This window comes from Arvicola amphibius, chromosome 8 (assembly GCF_903992535.2).
Source record: "Arvicola amphibius chromosome 8, mArvAmp1.2, whole genome shotgun sequence".
NCBI classification, from domain to species: Eukaryota; Metazoa; Chordata; class Mammalia; order Rodentia; family Cricetidae; genus Arvicola; species Arvicola amphibius.
This window is the reverse complement of record NC_052054.1, coordinates 69,688,476-69,702,830: the sequence shown is the minus strand read 5'-3', so window position 1 is coordinate 69,702,830 and position 14,355 is coordinate 69,688,476. Positions and strand designations below refer to the sequence as shown.

The window sequence follows — 14,355 nt, the reverse complement described above, 5'->3', positions numbered from 1 at the left end:
TACTCTTAAAATGTTCCAAGATGAGATGTGAGATGATTCTAGGCCTACTCACCACCAATCACCTTAGGCCAGTGTGGAGATGAAGCCCGTACTGAGGAGGAGCAGAGAACTGGGAGATGAAGAACATCCAATGTCAAAGAGATGGCTTAGCAGGTTAAAATTTAAAAAATAAAATTTAAAAAAGGTTGCTTTGCCAGGTGGTGATAGCACCTGGGAAGCAGAGGCAGGCAGATCTCTATGAGTTTGAGTTCTAGACTACAAATTCCAGAACAGTCAGGACCATTACACAGAGAAACCCTGTCTCAACAAAACAAAACAAAACAACAAAAAACTTGCCTTGCAAACCTGATGATATGAATTCAACCTCCAGAACCCACATTGGAAGGAGAGAACTGGCTCCCAAAAGTTATTCTCTCACCTCCACATGCATGCATTCACACACACACACACACACACACACACACACACACAACACACTGCCCCTCCTGGACAAAGATACCTGTTTGAAGTCCTAGTATCAAATGCTCATATTTAGATCCAAGAAGACTTTTATGTTCTCATCCATAAGTCACAATGTTGATTGGACTTGCTGTCAGTTGTCTATGGCTGCACTGATGCTGTGCTAACAACAAAACACATCCTAGGTATACAATAATAAGCATTTATTGCTGATGTGTCTTAGGTCACCCAAGAGGATTCTCTACACCCTTGTTTCCCACAGTCCACAGAGCAACATTGATATGGGAGAACATTAGAAATAGTGGTGGGAGTGGCTTGGTGGTTAGGAGCACTCTCTGCCCTTGCAGAGAACCTAAGTACAGTCCCCATTGCGACAGGGGGTGGCTCACAAGCATCTCCTGAGCATCTAGGAGATCTGATGCCCTCTTCTGGCCTTCATGGTCACACAGGAACATACACACACACACAGCAGAGAGAAATTAAAAATTTCTGTTTAAAAACAGAAATAGAACATAGAAAGAGATTTAGGTAAAGGGGTATTGCTCTCATAAGGAACTTCACCTTGAAAACTGTTTGCCAAAAACAAAAAACAGAATGAAGCTTATTTTTGGCCTATGGACAGTATCTATTTTTTAAAAAATGCACTTAGGGAATGCAAAAAGAAAAGTTAAGGTTAGTGACCCTCATAGTTTTCGTCAACTTGACAAGTCTAACTAAGTGAAAAGGAGAAATCTCAGCCATGAAGCTGCCTCTGTTCTGGTTAGGTTTGGTTTTGTCAGCTTGACAAGAGCTAGAGTCAAATGAGAAGAGGAACTTCAGCTGAGAATATACTTCTATCAGATTGTGTGTGGGCAAGTCTGGGGGGGCATTTTCTTAGTTGCTAACTGATAGGGAAAGGCTTGATCCTCTGTGGGTGGTGCCACCCCTTGGTAGATGGTCCTGTGTAATATAAGAAAACAAGCTGAGCAAGCCATAGTGAGCAAGCCAGTAAGCAGCCTTCCTCCATGGCTTCTGCTTCAGGTCCTGCCTCCAGGTTCCTGGTTTGAGTTCCTGTCTTGGTTTCTTTCCATGGACTGTAGTGTGGAATATGCAAGCTAAATAAACCTTTTCCTTCCCAAGTTGCTTTTTGCCATGGCATTTTGTTTCAGCAACAGAAAGCAAACTAAGATAACCTCCATCAGGTTGCCTTGTGGACATGTCTGTGAATCATTTTTCTTAGTTATTAATTAATGTAGAAGGGTCCAGCCCACTGTAGGTACCATCTTTAGGCAAGTGGGTCTAAGCTGTTTAAGAAAGATAACTAAGCCGGGCATGGTTGTTCACACCTTTAATTCTAATACTAGGGAGGCAGAGACAGGTGAATCTCTGTGAGTTGGAGGCCAGACTGGTCTACATAATGAGTTCTAGGACAGCAGAGCTACATAGAGAAAACTTATCTCAGAAAAGAAAAACAAAGAAAAGAAAAAAGAAAAAGAAAAGAAAAGAAAGGTAACTAAGCAAGCCGGTTCTTGATGAAGAACCAGTTCCTAGTAAGTCAAATAAACCTTCCTTCTCCGAGCTGCTTCTGGTCATGGTGTTTATCACAGCAGCACAAAGCGAACTGGGACAGCCACTCCTGGGCTATGCTCCAGGCGCCCAGCTGGTGAGTAAAGTCAGTCCTTTGGGCCAGCACAAGACTCATCTCCTACTGAAGACCACCCCTGAGTAGTGTCCCTAAAATCACCTCACCCCATGCTTGGGCTTTCTCTGCCTCATCCTCTTGGACATGCGCCATCATTTGGAAGTTTATCATGTATTTACCAGTATGAAAACATATTGCCTGGGCTTGCATCCTTGGCTCCATGCACGTAGTTTTCAGTTAGTTAATCTCTTTATGTTACATGTTTTAATTAATGTGTTTACTAATTAACTTTGTATATGTGTGTGTGTGTGTGTGTGTGTGTGTGTGTGAGTGAGTGCCTATGCCACAGCATATATGCAGAGGACAGAGGATGACTTGCTAGAAACTAGGTTCTTGTTTCCATGGGATTCAACCCTGGTGGTCGGGTTGAATGCAAATGCTCTCACCTGCTGAGCCTTTTCCTGGCTCCTTTAGGTTACAGTTTGGGGATAATAATAGTGCTTACTTCACAGGGTTCTGTGGGGTAAATGAATGTATGTACAAAGATTCTAACATTACCTGCATTTCTTCTTAAAGTGTCCTATTCACTATTAGCATACTGTTTTTGATCAGTGACCTATGAAGTTATTATCAGTCTATAACCAACACTCCACCCTCCCAGTAAGGAAAAAAAAATCTGGTTAGTTCTCCATTGTATCCAGGATTTCTGGTGCAGAGTAAGCTGTGAGGTAGAAAGATGAAAAGAAAATGGTCGATCAGCTGGGAGGGCTGCCGCTGTATCGTCCTGTGGCGACAATACTGCTTACCCTTTAGATCCCCGCTTCAGAAACCTTGTCCCGCATCCAGTTCACCCATCCATTGGGCATCTGCTGTAGTGCTGTAGAACGTAGGAAACTAGAACTTCCATCCCCCCCCTCTCTCTCTCCTATCTCTCTTCCTCCTCCCTCACTCCCTCCCTCTCTGTCTCTCTGTCTCTGTCTCTGTCTCTCTCTCTCTCTCTCTCTCTCTCTCTCTCTCTCTCTCTCTCTCTCTCTCTCTCTCTCTCTCTCTCTCTCTCTCTCTCTCTCTCTCTCTCTCTCCCTCTCCCCCTTTGTGCTTTGTGTCCAAGCTTTGTTACTAAACCAGAGTCTCTGGCACCACCGTCTGCCCTTAACTAGCTGGATTGGGAGGTTGTGGGCTCTTACTCCGAGGGAGGGAGAGTAGGAGAATGGGGAAGGTCTTTACTAGGGGAACAATAGCACTGCTCTCAATTTCAGAGAGTTACTGGACCCAGGTCCTGGTCGCTTGTGTGTGGTTTCTCTGGTAACGGGCGCATCTCATTATAATGGAGAAATCCGAAGGTTGCTGTTGCCATAGTGATCCTTGTGCAGAAGGCGGTGAAGTGACGTGAGATGGGGGGGGGGGGGGGTAGCGGTTAGGATTGTCAGTCAAAGAATTCAATGACCAAAGCAAGCTGGGATGAACATAAAAGAATGGAGTGTGATACGGGGATTGACTTGAAACAAGAGGAATTTGACTAATATTAGGGAAGATGGAATGTTTCAAAGGAGAGAGAATGTTGTGAATATGTCTGTAATAAGGAGACTGGAGGGTTCCTGAAGATATGGCTTAGTGGTTAAGAGCACTGGCTGCTCTTGCAGAGGACCAGGGTTCCGTTCCCAGCATATACATAATGGCCCAAAAACATTTATAACTCCAGTCCCAGGAGTCCTCTGGCCTCTACACGCACCAAGCATGCACATGTTCCAACGTGATTTCCAGCCATAAAATGAACCCAGGTTCCATTGCCCTTAAAATTTAGGACCACTATCTAATGGACACTCTGTAATTTAGAAGAGTTCACGTGTGCATATGAAGTTAACTATAATACTATTACATATCAAATTAGTTCATTATAAAAGCAAACACAAGGTCATATGAAAAGTGTTTGTTTATTAATGTATGTTTGTTCCTATGAAGTCTTCAAAGTCTCATATTAAAAACATATCAACTCTTTAAAAAAAAGTAAGGTGGCTACATGCCTATAATCCCAGTACTTAGGAGGTGGAAGCAGGAGAAGCAGGATTCCAAGATCATCTCCAGTGCTTAACAAGTTTGAGGCCAGCATGGCCTATATAAGGCCCTGACTTTAAATGCAGTATCTGTCCGTTCCTACCATCTGAATCTTAAGAACACCACAGTTATTTTGCTCAGATGTGGTAAAGAATCCTCTCAGGTAAAAGGGTGTTTGGGGTGTCAGATTAGCCATGGGATCCTCTTGTAAAAAAGGAACATTCAAAGTTTGAAAAGGAAGAAATGAATTTGGAAATAATTTTCCTATTGTTCATCAAAACATAAGAGCAGACGACTGGATAGCCTGAAGATAAAGCTCCACTAATCAGATCCAATACTGGGCTGTTCTTAGGTCTGTAGAATGAATAGAAGGTAACAAAGGTGTTTGAGAAATAGAAAAAGACAAAGAAACCCACAAGCAGAAGGATGCTGTGTGTGGCTTTCTTTTCAGAAGAGGCCTGGGAAGAGTCACTGGAACTGTGGACATGCCGTGTTCTCTTATTGTGTCTGAACAGGAGGGTCACCATGTAGAGGCTGGTCCCTATCATGAGAAATACAAACAGGATGTCTCTAATCGTTAATGCAGTTACAAGTGACATGGTGGTGTGACGGCGAACCTGGTTACTTCGGCAATATGTCTGGGGATATCTTGAACCCACAACAGTGAAGTTGATTTGGCCTTTTACGTTTTCAACCATTGGAATATAGAGAAACGTATTGATGATCCAGATGAAGAGGAATGATGGCAAAATGCAGGACTCAAGCTTGGATTTAAGGCATGCCCACTTGGAATGAGTAGGACTGACAGTGATGGCTTGAAATGCACTCAGCAGAGAAGTAGTACAGATAGAGAGCCCCCTGGTAACACTGTATGCATACAGAACTGCCTTACATCCCACATCACGAAAAAGGAGCTTGACTGCAAAGGATGCCATGACATCTGGTATCAGCCTGAACACAATGCTCAAAACATTGACAAGTGTCAGATGTGTGAAGATCATATCTATGGGCTTCTTCAGATGGGGCTGAATTAAGAAGGCGTACATGTATAGTATGAAGAGCAGCGAGTTTCCCATGAATCCAATGAAAACTTCTGATAGGAGAAAGAATCCAGAAATTAGGTCTCTTGGAAGCATTATCTTGAGGAAGTCTTTGATGCTCTGATTGGATAAGACAGACCAACCAAATATAGATGCATGACGTGAGATTAAAATTAATGGACTAGGTGGATGACTACAGTGATTGTCAGATAAGCCCAAGGAGAAAGTAGTGAGATGCACACTCTGCAGCCAGGATCAGAGGGGAGCCTTCTAGGAACTGGATTTCATGATTTCTGAGAGCCTGAAAGTAGAAAAGTCGGGGTTAAAGAGTCATATGGAAACACATAGCATATTAGTATAGGAATGTAGTGAGGAGCTGTGGGCAGGCCTGCTTTTCATCCCATCCGGCTCCCACACGGCTAGCTTTACACCCGAAATAACAACACACAAATTGTATTCATTAAACACTGCCTGGCCCATTAGTTTCAGCCTCTTACTCAGATCTTGATTAACCCATATCTAATAATCTGTGTAGCACCAAAAAGTGGTGCCTTACCGGGAAGATTCTAGCATCTTGGGCTGGAGCTTCATCGCATCTGTCTCAGAGAGGAGAGGTATGGCATCTGTCTCACTTAGGAGAGGTGTGGCATCTGACTGAGCCATCTACCTCACTTCCTTCTTCCTGTTCTGTATACTCCACCCACCTAAGGGCTGACCCATTAAATGGGCCAAGGCAGTTTTCTTTATTAACAAATGAAATCAACAGACTGATAGAAGACCCGCCTCCATCATTTCCCCTTTTTCTGTTTAAACAAAAAGGAAAGGCTTTAACTTCAACATAGTAAAATTACATATAACAAAACAGTTGTCATGCAAGAATTACAGTTACAATATTTATATCTACTTTATCTTTTATCATAACTAAGGAAAACTATAACTATCTATAACTGACCCAGATGAAAGTCAGATTTATATTGTACAGAAATAAATCTGAACATCAAGAAAACAAACTTTTTTAAAAGGATAGAATTAAATGGAGAGGCCTCAAAAGATGAAAGGCAAATGGCTGAGAAACACTTTTATAAGATGTCCGGAATCGTTAGTCATCAGGGAAATGAAAATTAAAATGTAGATTTCAAATTATCCCAGTTAGAATGACCAAGATGAATAAAACAAATGACAGCACATGCTGAGGAGAATGCAGAGAGAGGGGAAAATTTCTCCAGAGTGCTAACTGCTACAGGCACTATGGAAATCAGTGGGCAGTTCTCAAACAGCTGAAAGTTGATCTACCACAAGATTCAGCTATGCCACCCTTGAGCATTTGACCAAAGGACTCTACATATTACTGCAGAGATGTAGTACATTATTCATCCATGTTTATTACTGCTACGTTCAAAATAGCCAGAAATTAGAAAGAGCCTAGATGTCTTTCAACGATGAATGGATAATGAGAATGTGACATATCTCTCTCTCTCTCTCTCTCTCTCTCTGTGTGTGTGTGTGTGTGTGTGTGTGTGTGTGAATAACATTCACCTTTTCAGAGAGAAATGGAATTATGAAATTTGCAGGAAAATGGATTAAGGTAGAAACAATCATTCTGAGTGAAGTAACCCTGTCCCAGAAAGATAAAGGGTGCAGTTTCTCTCTCGGTATATTCTTGCTTTGTACTTTCTCTCTAAACCAATGCATTCTTAATTATTTGACATTTCTATAGAACATTATAGCTCAGAATAAGAGTGCAGGTATTAGTTGTTCTAACCTTGGTTTAGACTCTATCAAAACAAGGATCATTTTATCAGAGCTATCCAGGTACAGACATTTAACCTCGTTACTTCTGACTTTACTTTCTGAGACAAATGTTAGTAATTGGGACAAATGTGGTTCACACAACTTGTAAAGGCTCCTGAAATAGAGTGGGGAGAGCTAAAACTATACCTGAGTATTCAACTGTACGAAACACAAATCTTACCCAAGAATTTTCTGCCCCAACCCAGTGTTCATGCAGTGATAGACACCTAATCTGACCAAGAATTGTAGTGTCTTGCCAAGTGGTTTGTGTGAATATTTTGTATGCCTTTATTGAAAGATAATTTTTGCATTCTCACACATAGTTACAATGATACTGATACAAGTTGGGGAGCCACAAACATGAAAACTTCAATCAATGCCAGGCAGTGGTGGTGTATGCCACCTTTAATCCCAGCACTCATGAGGCAGAGGCAGGAAGATCTCTGTGACTTCAAGGCCAGCCTGGTCTACAAAGCAAGTTCCAGGACAGGCTCCAAAGCTACAGAGAAACCCTGTATTGAAAAAAACCAAACCAAATAAAAGGGGAGAGGGGAGAAAACTTCAACCAAATTATAGATCCTGAAGTGTCTGGAGAGGTGAAAACACACCCCCTCCCCACCCCACACACTGCAGGGGGGAAATGTAAATTTAGCTGAACACAACACAGTGGACTAACTCACGCAAAAAAAAAAGAAGCAAAGGGGGTGGGAATAAATGAGAAATAAAACCTAGAGTAGAAAAACATCCACCCTAACAATGTGCAAAACTGAACACACACGAAGGCATCTACCATCATCACACCTTCAAACAGAGGAGCTCACCACCAGAATCAAGGGGGGAAAGGGTTGAAATGTCTGAAAACCATTCCAGGTCCTACTTTACAAGAGGATCCATGATCGCAAGTAGGACTCAAACTCATGGTTTAAGGATGAAGCAAGCAGATCAATTCAGGGCCCAGATAAGAAAATTAGGAAAGTGAATGAAAAGGCCAGCAACTGGAGAGGGTAATTAAAGACTCAAAGGAAGAAAATAGCAAAGTAACTAAGACTCTACGAGCAAACAGAAATGCTCAGTCAATCAAATCAGAAGCACAGCTGAAAGCTTCAGCAGCAGAAGAAGACTAACAAAAAAGGAATCTCCAGGCTGGAGGACAACAACCAGGATACTATACCAACTACAGTTCCCCATGTGGTTGGCATGTAAAATAAATTTAAAAATTTAAAATTAAAAAAAGAATACAATACATTGAGGTGTTTGTAAAGAAAGGAATGAGTATGGCTGGAGAGATGGTATGGATCACTCTGAGAAAGGGAAATAGATGAGATCTGCTGGATAAATTGGGGGTGGGAAGGGGTCTCGGGGAGGAGTTGGGGCATGGGAAGGAACATCAGGGATCAGGGATGGTCAAGTTGAGAGAGGGGCCATTTAGAGAGAAACCTGGTGCCAAGAAAACTCCCATGAATTCACAAGGACAACCCCAGCAAAGACTCCTAGCAATGGTGGAGAGGGTGCCTAACTGGTATTCCCTTGTAATTAGATTGGTGACTACCCAAACTGTCATCACAGAACATCCTTCCGGTAACTGATGCAGATCCAGAAGCAGATGCAGAGATCGACAGCCAAGCACCGGGCTGAGAACTAGGAGCTCTGTCAAAGCGAGAGAGGAGGGATTATATGAGGAGGGTCAAGATCATGAGGGAAAACCCACGGAGATAGCTAATCTGAGCTAGTGGGAGTTCGTGGACTCTAGACCAACAGCTAGGGAGCTTTCATGAACCTACCAGGCCCTCTGCATGTGGGTGACAGTTGTGTAGCTTGGTGTGTTTGTGGGGCCCCTAGCAGTGGGACCAGGATCTGTCCCTGGCACATGAGCTGACTTTTTGGAACTGATTCCTTATGGTGGGATACCTTGCTCAGGCTTGATGCAGGGGGAAGGAGCTTGGTCCTGCCTCAGTTTAATATACTACATTTTGTTGATTCCCATGGGGGGCCTTACCCTTTCTGAGGAGTGGATTGGAGGGTGTGGGGTAGGAAAGAATGTGGGAGGAGTGTAGGAAAACTGGCTGGTATGTAAAATAAATTTTTAAAAATTTAATTTAAAGAAGAGCACTGACTTCTCTTACAGGGAACCTAGATTCAACTCCCAAGACCCATATGGCAGCAAACAGCTGTCTGGAGGTCTAGTTTCAGGGGATCTGACACCCTCATATACACATGCATGCAGACAAAAAGACCAATGCACATAAAATTAAATTAAACTTTTAAGAAAGGAATAAATGTGTCCAGCCAGATCTGTGGCATACACTCAACCAACCCACAGTGGGGTAGGGCATGGTGAGATAATCTACAGGCACTGACGAATTAAACAACAAAACTAGAGCTGGTGCTTCCCAAACTTATAGAAGAAATAAACATACATCCCAAATAAGCACACCAGAGAGGAGCCACACAAAAACATATCATAGCCGGGCGGTGGTGGCGCACGCCTTTAATCCCAGCACTCGGGAGGCAGAGGCAGGAGGATCTCTGTGAGTTCGAGGCCAGCCTGGTCTACAAGAGCTAGTTCCAGGACAGGCTCTAAAAAAAAAAGCTACAGAGAAACCCTGTCTCGAAAAACCAAAAAAAAAAAAAGAGACAAAAACATATCATAGCCAAGATATCAAAAATGTGACCCCCAGAGCCTGTCTTAGATGTTATAAGGGGAGACTGTCAACCCACCTACCATAATAGCCACGCGAGAATAACGAGCTCACAAGCCAGCAACCCCAATAGCCAGGAAAGCACAAAATGATAGATTCTCAGCCCTGAAAGTCACTGGCTTTTCAAACACACTTGCTGTGCCCAGCAGAGTTCTTGTCCATTTGGTGGAGGTGTAAGTGCATGTCAAGACAAGCACAGACCAAAGCAGTCCTCGAAGCTGAGCTGGCAGTGCAGAACTTACTTGTAACATTCCTGACAGCAGTGGAAAGAATGCATCTTTTGAGAGGGGCGACTGGAGAAAGGAGAGCTTGAAAGTAGTCAGTAGCTTGTAAAGAATACTCCCCTCTGAGACTTCACACTGCCCCAGATGAAGGAAACAGCACAGGATTAGATGTAGTTAGCAGCTAGGAAATGCAAATACTTGATACAAGATGAGATCCTAAGGTGGGAAAGATGGCTCAGCAGTTAAGAGCACTTGCTGCTCTTCCAGAGGATGCAGGTTTGATTCCCAGCGCCCACCTGGGAGCTCACCCCTGTCTGTAACTCCTCATCCAGGGGAATTGACACCCCCAGACAAACTTACATGCAGGCAAACACCAATGTACATAAAATAAAATAAATTTCTCTCTCCCTCCCTCCCTCCCTCCCTCCCTCCCTCCCCCCCCCCCCCTCTCTCTCTCTCTCTCTCTCTCTCTCTCTCTCTCTCTCTCTCTCTCTCTCTCTCTCTCTCTCTCTCTCTCCCACACACACACAAACACACACACACACCCCTTATGAGAATCCAGGTGGTGGTGGTGGCACCTGCCTTTAATCCCAGTACAGGAGAGGCTGAGGCAGAGGCAGGAGGATCTCTGTGAGTTCAAAATTGGCCTGGCCTACAAAGCAAGTTCCAGGACAGCCAGAGCTGTTACACAGACAAACCCTGCCTGTAATTAATTAATTAATTAACTAATTAACTAATTAATTAATTAATTGACGAGATTGCGGGATCCTATGCCAGTACATACAGCTGGGAGTTTTAAAAACATGGAAAAGGTCTGGGGTGTAACTTCCCATAAAGGACACCAGAATTGTAAGGAATCCTTACTGAGTCCTTGGCTAGAACACATGCTAAGATAGTGAAAGGAAAGAAGATGGTAAAAGTGTGTATGAGGATAAAGAGATGGAGAGAAAATAAGAATGAGGAAACATTACAGTTGACAGGAACCATGAGACAAAATACCTGGTAAGATCACAAGCTGGGAAAGGGACATACCTCCCTCTCATTCTCGGGCCCCAGTATCTGGGACTCCTCACTGGAGGCGACTGCAGCCCAGGCAGGTGTGTTAAGAAGGCTTCCTAAGCACACTCACAATTAAATTGCACACTGAATGGCAGCATGTTTCCTCCCTGTGGGCATGGACCCCGTGCTACCTGACGCATCGATGGCCTTGATTTAGCGCATCACTTTGGGGCACCCAGAGGAACGCTGTGACAGTTCCCACCTCTACAATGAGTCTCCTGGTGATGGGGTACCCAGAGGAACGCTGTGACAGGTCCCACCTCTACAATGAATGTCCTGGTGATGGGGCACCCAGAGGAACGCTGTGACAGTTCCCACCTTTACAATGAGTCTCCTGGTGATGGGGTACCCAGAGGAACGCTGTGACAGTTCCCACCTCTACAACGAGTCTCCTGGTGATGGGGCACCTAGAGGAACGCTGTGACAGTTCCCACCTCTACAATGAGTCTCCTGGTGATGGGGTACCCAGAGGAATGCTGTGACAGGTCCCACCTCTACAGTGAGTCTCCTGGTGAACATGTTAAGCTAACTCCACCAGCTGTCTTGGAGGACACACATTTTCCCAAGTTGAGCTACAGCAGAGAGTCAACTTTGGGATCTGAAAAGTCATTAAAAGTTAGTTCTCCTGCAGTGGCAGAGATCACCACAGCCACTCAAACAAGCTGAGCACAGAGCAGGATCCCAGAGAAAGCACTCCCTGTTCCACAGGAGGCCACTGTGCCTCCTGCTCCCACAGTGTGCTTTGAACTTCTTCATGCTCCACAGAGGGCATGATGCCAGACTGTGAAGTTTAGTTTTGTTCCCTGTACAGGGATCAGTCATGGCTGTAACACACTTCTTTTTCCCATAGACTCTTATGTTGAAATTCCTTGCTATGATAATAAATAAAGATTTCTTTATTTATTGTGTGAAATATTACTGGTCAACTCATGCTGTAAATATCAAAAGAACATGAAATTATACATATCCCACATGGCAGATAACATGGATTCCTCAGATGTGTACTTATAAAGTCAATGTAGCCCTTCCTTATTTCCTGGGACAACCATCGAGAACATTTCATATAGCCTTGACTTTTAGGTTTAATGCTTAAAAAGCAAAATTAAAAAGCAAAAATCAACCATGCTTGGTGGCACACTAGGGAGGCAGAGACAGCTTGATCTTCATGAGTTCTAGGCCAGCCTGGTTACCCTAGTGAGTTTCAGCGCAACCAGGGCCAAATAGAGAGACCTTGTCATACACCAACAAAGTATACAACTGAGAATTTAGAGACTTTATTTTATGTAATCTAAGTCCTGTCTTCAAAATATATTTTTGTAATTCTAAGTACAAACATTATTTGTAGATAATTCATTTCACCCTACTATACTGTGTTTCATTTCATGAATGTACCATAATTTTCCTTCTATTATTCAGTTAAAAGATGAGATCATGGGATCTTATGCCAGTAAACCTGGGAAATTCCATTGATTTAAGATCCCACAGCTTAGCAACCAGATAAATCCAAATAAAGCAATAACTCTAATGATTCTTTGAGAAGTTTCCTGCAGCATGGTTTGATCATATTCACCCTCCTCAGCACCTCCAGTTCCACCCTGCCTCACTATCTCACCCACTGTCATGTTTCTCTTTGTTTCTCTCTCAACCCACTAAGTCCAACTGTTCTTGTGTGTGGTTCTTATCCCATAGTGTGGCTGATATGCAGAGGCCACACATCAATGAGAACTGATCTAGTCTTCCCAGGCAGTCATCAAATGTCTATGTGCCTACTCTCTGCTTCCATGCTGGGATTTTTGTCTGGTTTGAGCTTGCCCTAGTCTTGTAATGCTGTGAATTCATATGTGCCTGAGCTCTGTTGTGTCCAAAGACCAGTTTCCTTGCGATCACCCATCATCTCTGGTTCCTACAGTCCTTCTGTTCCCACTTCTGCAAAGATTCTTGAGACTTGAAGGGAGGGGTGTGATGTGTACTTTCCATTTAGGTATGAGCACTCTGAAGTCTCTTATCCTCTACATGATGATTATTTGTGGGTTTCTGTGTTCATTGTCATCTACTGAAAGAGCTTCCTTGGTGAGGACAGAGAGATACAGTAATTTATAGGTAAAACAGTAAGTCATTGGAAGTCATCCAATTCTTTGCCCATTTAATAGAATAATAGTAATAGGTTTTCCTTAGAGTTTATGCACTATCTAGCCACGGGTTCTCAATCTGGTTAATAGTGCCAGGTATGGGTTCCATCTCTGAACTGGACCGGAAATTTCGTCAGGAAATGGTTACTTACCCTGTAATAATCATACCACTGTTGTGTCAGTGAGCATCTCTTGTCAGGCAGAATGTTATTGTTTTTCACTGGTTCCCATCTGGGTGAGACTAGTAGCATGCACAGCACCATCTAGCACTATGAAGGCTAGCGAATAGGAGTGAAGCTTCCAGGTCAATACTCACTTGATTTATTTGTGTTCTGTGACTCAAGTACGTGTTGTTATCTTGGCTACTTTCCTATTGCTGTGATAAGATAACAAACATGACCCAGGGAACTTGTAAGAGATTTGGAACTTACAGATTCAAAGTGTTAGAATCCCTGACTATCATCACCATGGTCATCTCACACTACTTTGTATCATGGCATCTCTGTTCTTTCTGGCAACAGGAAAGGATGGTAAAATGATGCCTAATTACTTATTGCTACACCCACAGATCAGTCTTCACTCAGCCCTCACCAGAGAAGGTTCCCCTTGGTGTAGATGACAATTGACACAGAGACCCGCAATTGGTCAATGAGCAGAGACTAAAATGACTTTGGGGTGCTTGATTTTGTGGGCTAGCCACCAGAGACTACTCAGACACAGGTTTAAGCCGATAAAATGTCTTTATTAGCTGGCTGGTGACTATACTGTTGGTTTGGCATCCCAGCTAGTCACAAGACTTTCTCAGACTGAGTATTTAAGCACAAAAAAGCATACCCAGGGTTGACGTATTTCATTTAACAAGAACAGTTAGCCAGAAAGAGGAACTACAGAAGTCAAAAAGCAAGGTTAGTACATTTAGAGACTTCTTCCGAACTATGGACTTGGATGGATTAGGTCTTAGTTTTCATTTTGGCTGATGGCGCTGTATATGTGCTGAATTTTACAGTCAGAAGGGTACTCCCATCATGGAGTCAGTTGTGCTAAGGTCTGTTTAACAGGCAACCTGTTAAACTCAGCCCTAAATGAGATGTCTTTATCACATCCTTCCCCGAAGGGATACACGAGGAAGAGGAGTTGGAAAGACGTAGGAGTCAGAGGTGGTAAATGACTTCAAGGAGACAGTGTTTTCCAGTCACATCAGGGCAGACACACATATGAACTCACCGAGATTATGACAATATGCACAAGACCCACACGTGCTTAAGCCAGAGAAAATCCCAG

At 43.3% G+C, this 14,355-nt stretch overlaps 1 protein-coding gene across 1 annotated transcript; it reads right to left on the bottom strand.

The window, feature by feature from the left end:
* Positions 1 to 4,320: 4,320 nt before the first annotated feature.
* On the bottom strand, positions 4,321 to 5,268 carry LOC119820279 (vomeronasal type-1 receptor 3-like). The gene has a single exon (XM_038338413.1). It carries the CDS (start codon positions 5,266 to 5,268, stop codon positions 4,321 to 4,323), a length of 948 nt encoding a protein of 315 aa, XP_038194341.1.
* Positions 5,269 to 14,355: the final 9,087 nt, after the last annotated feature.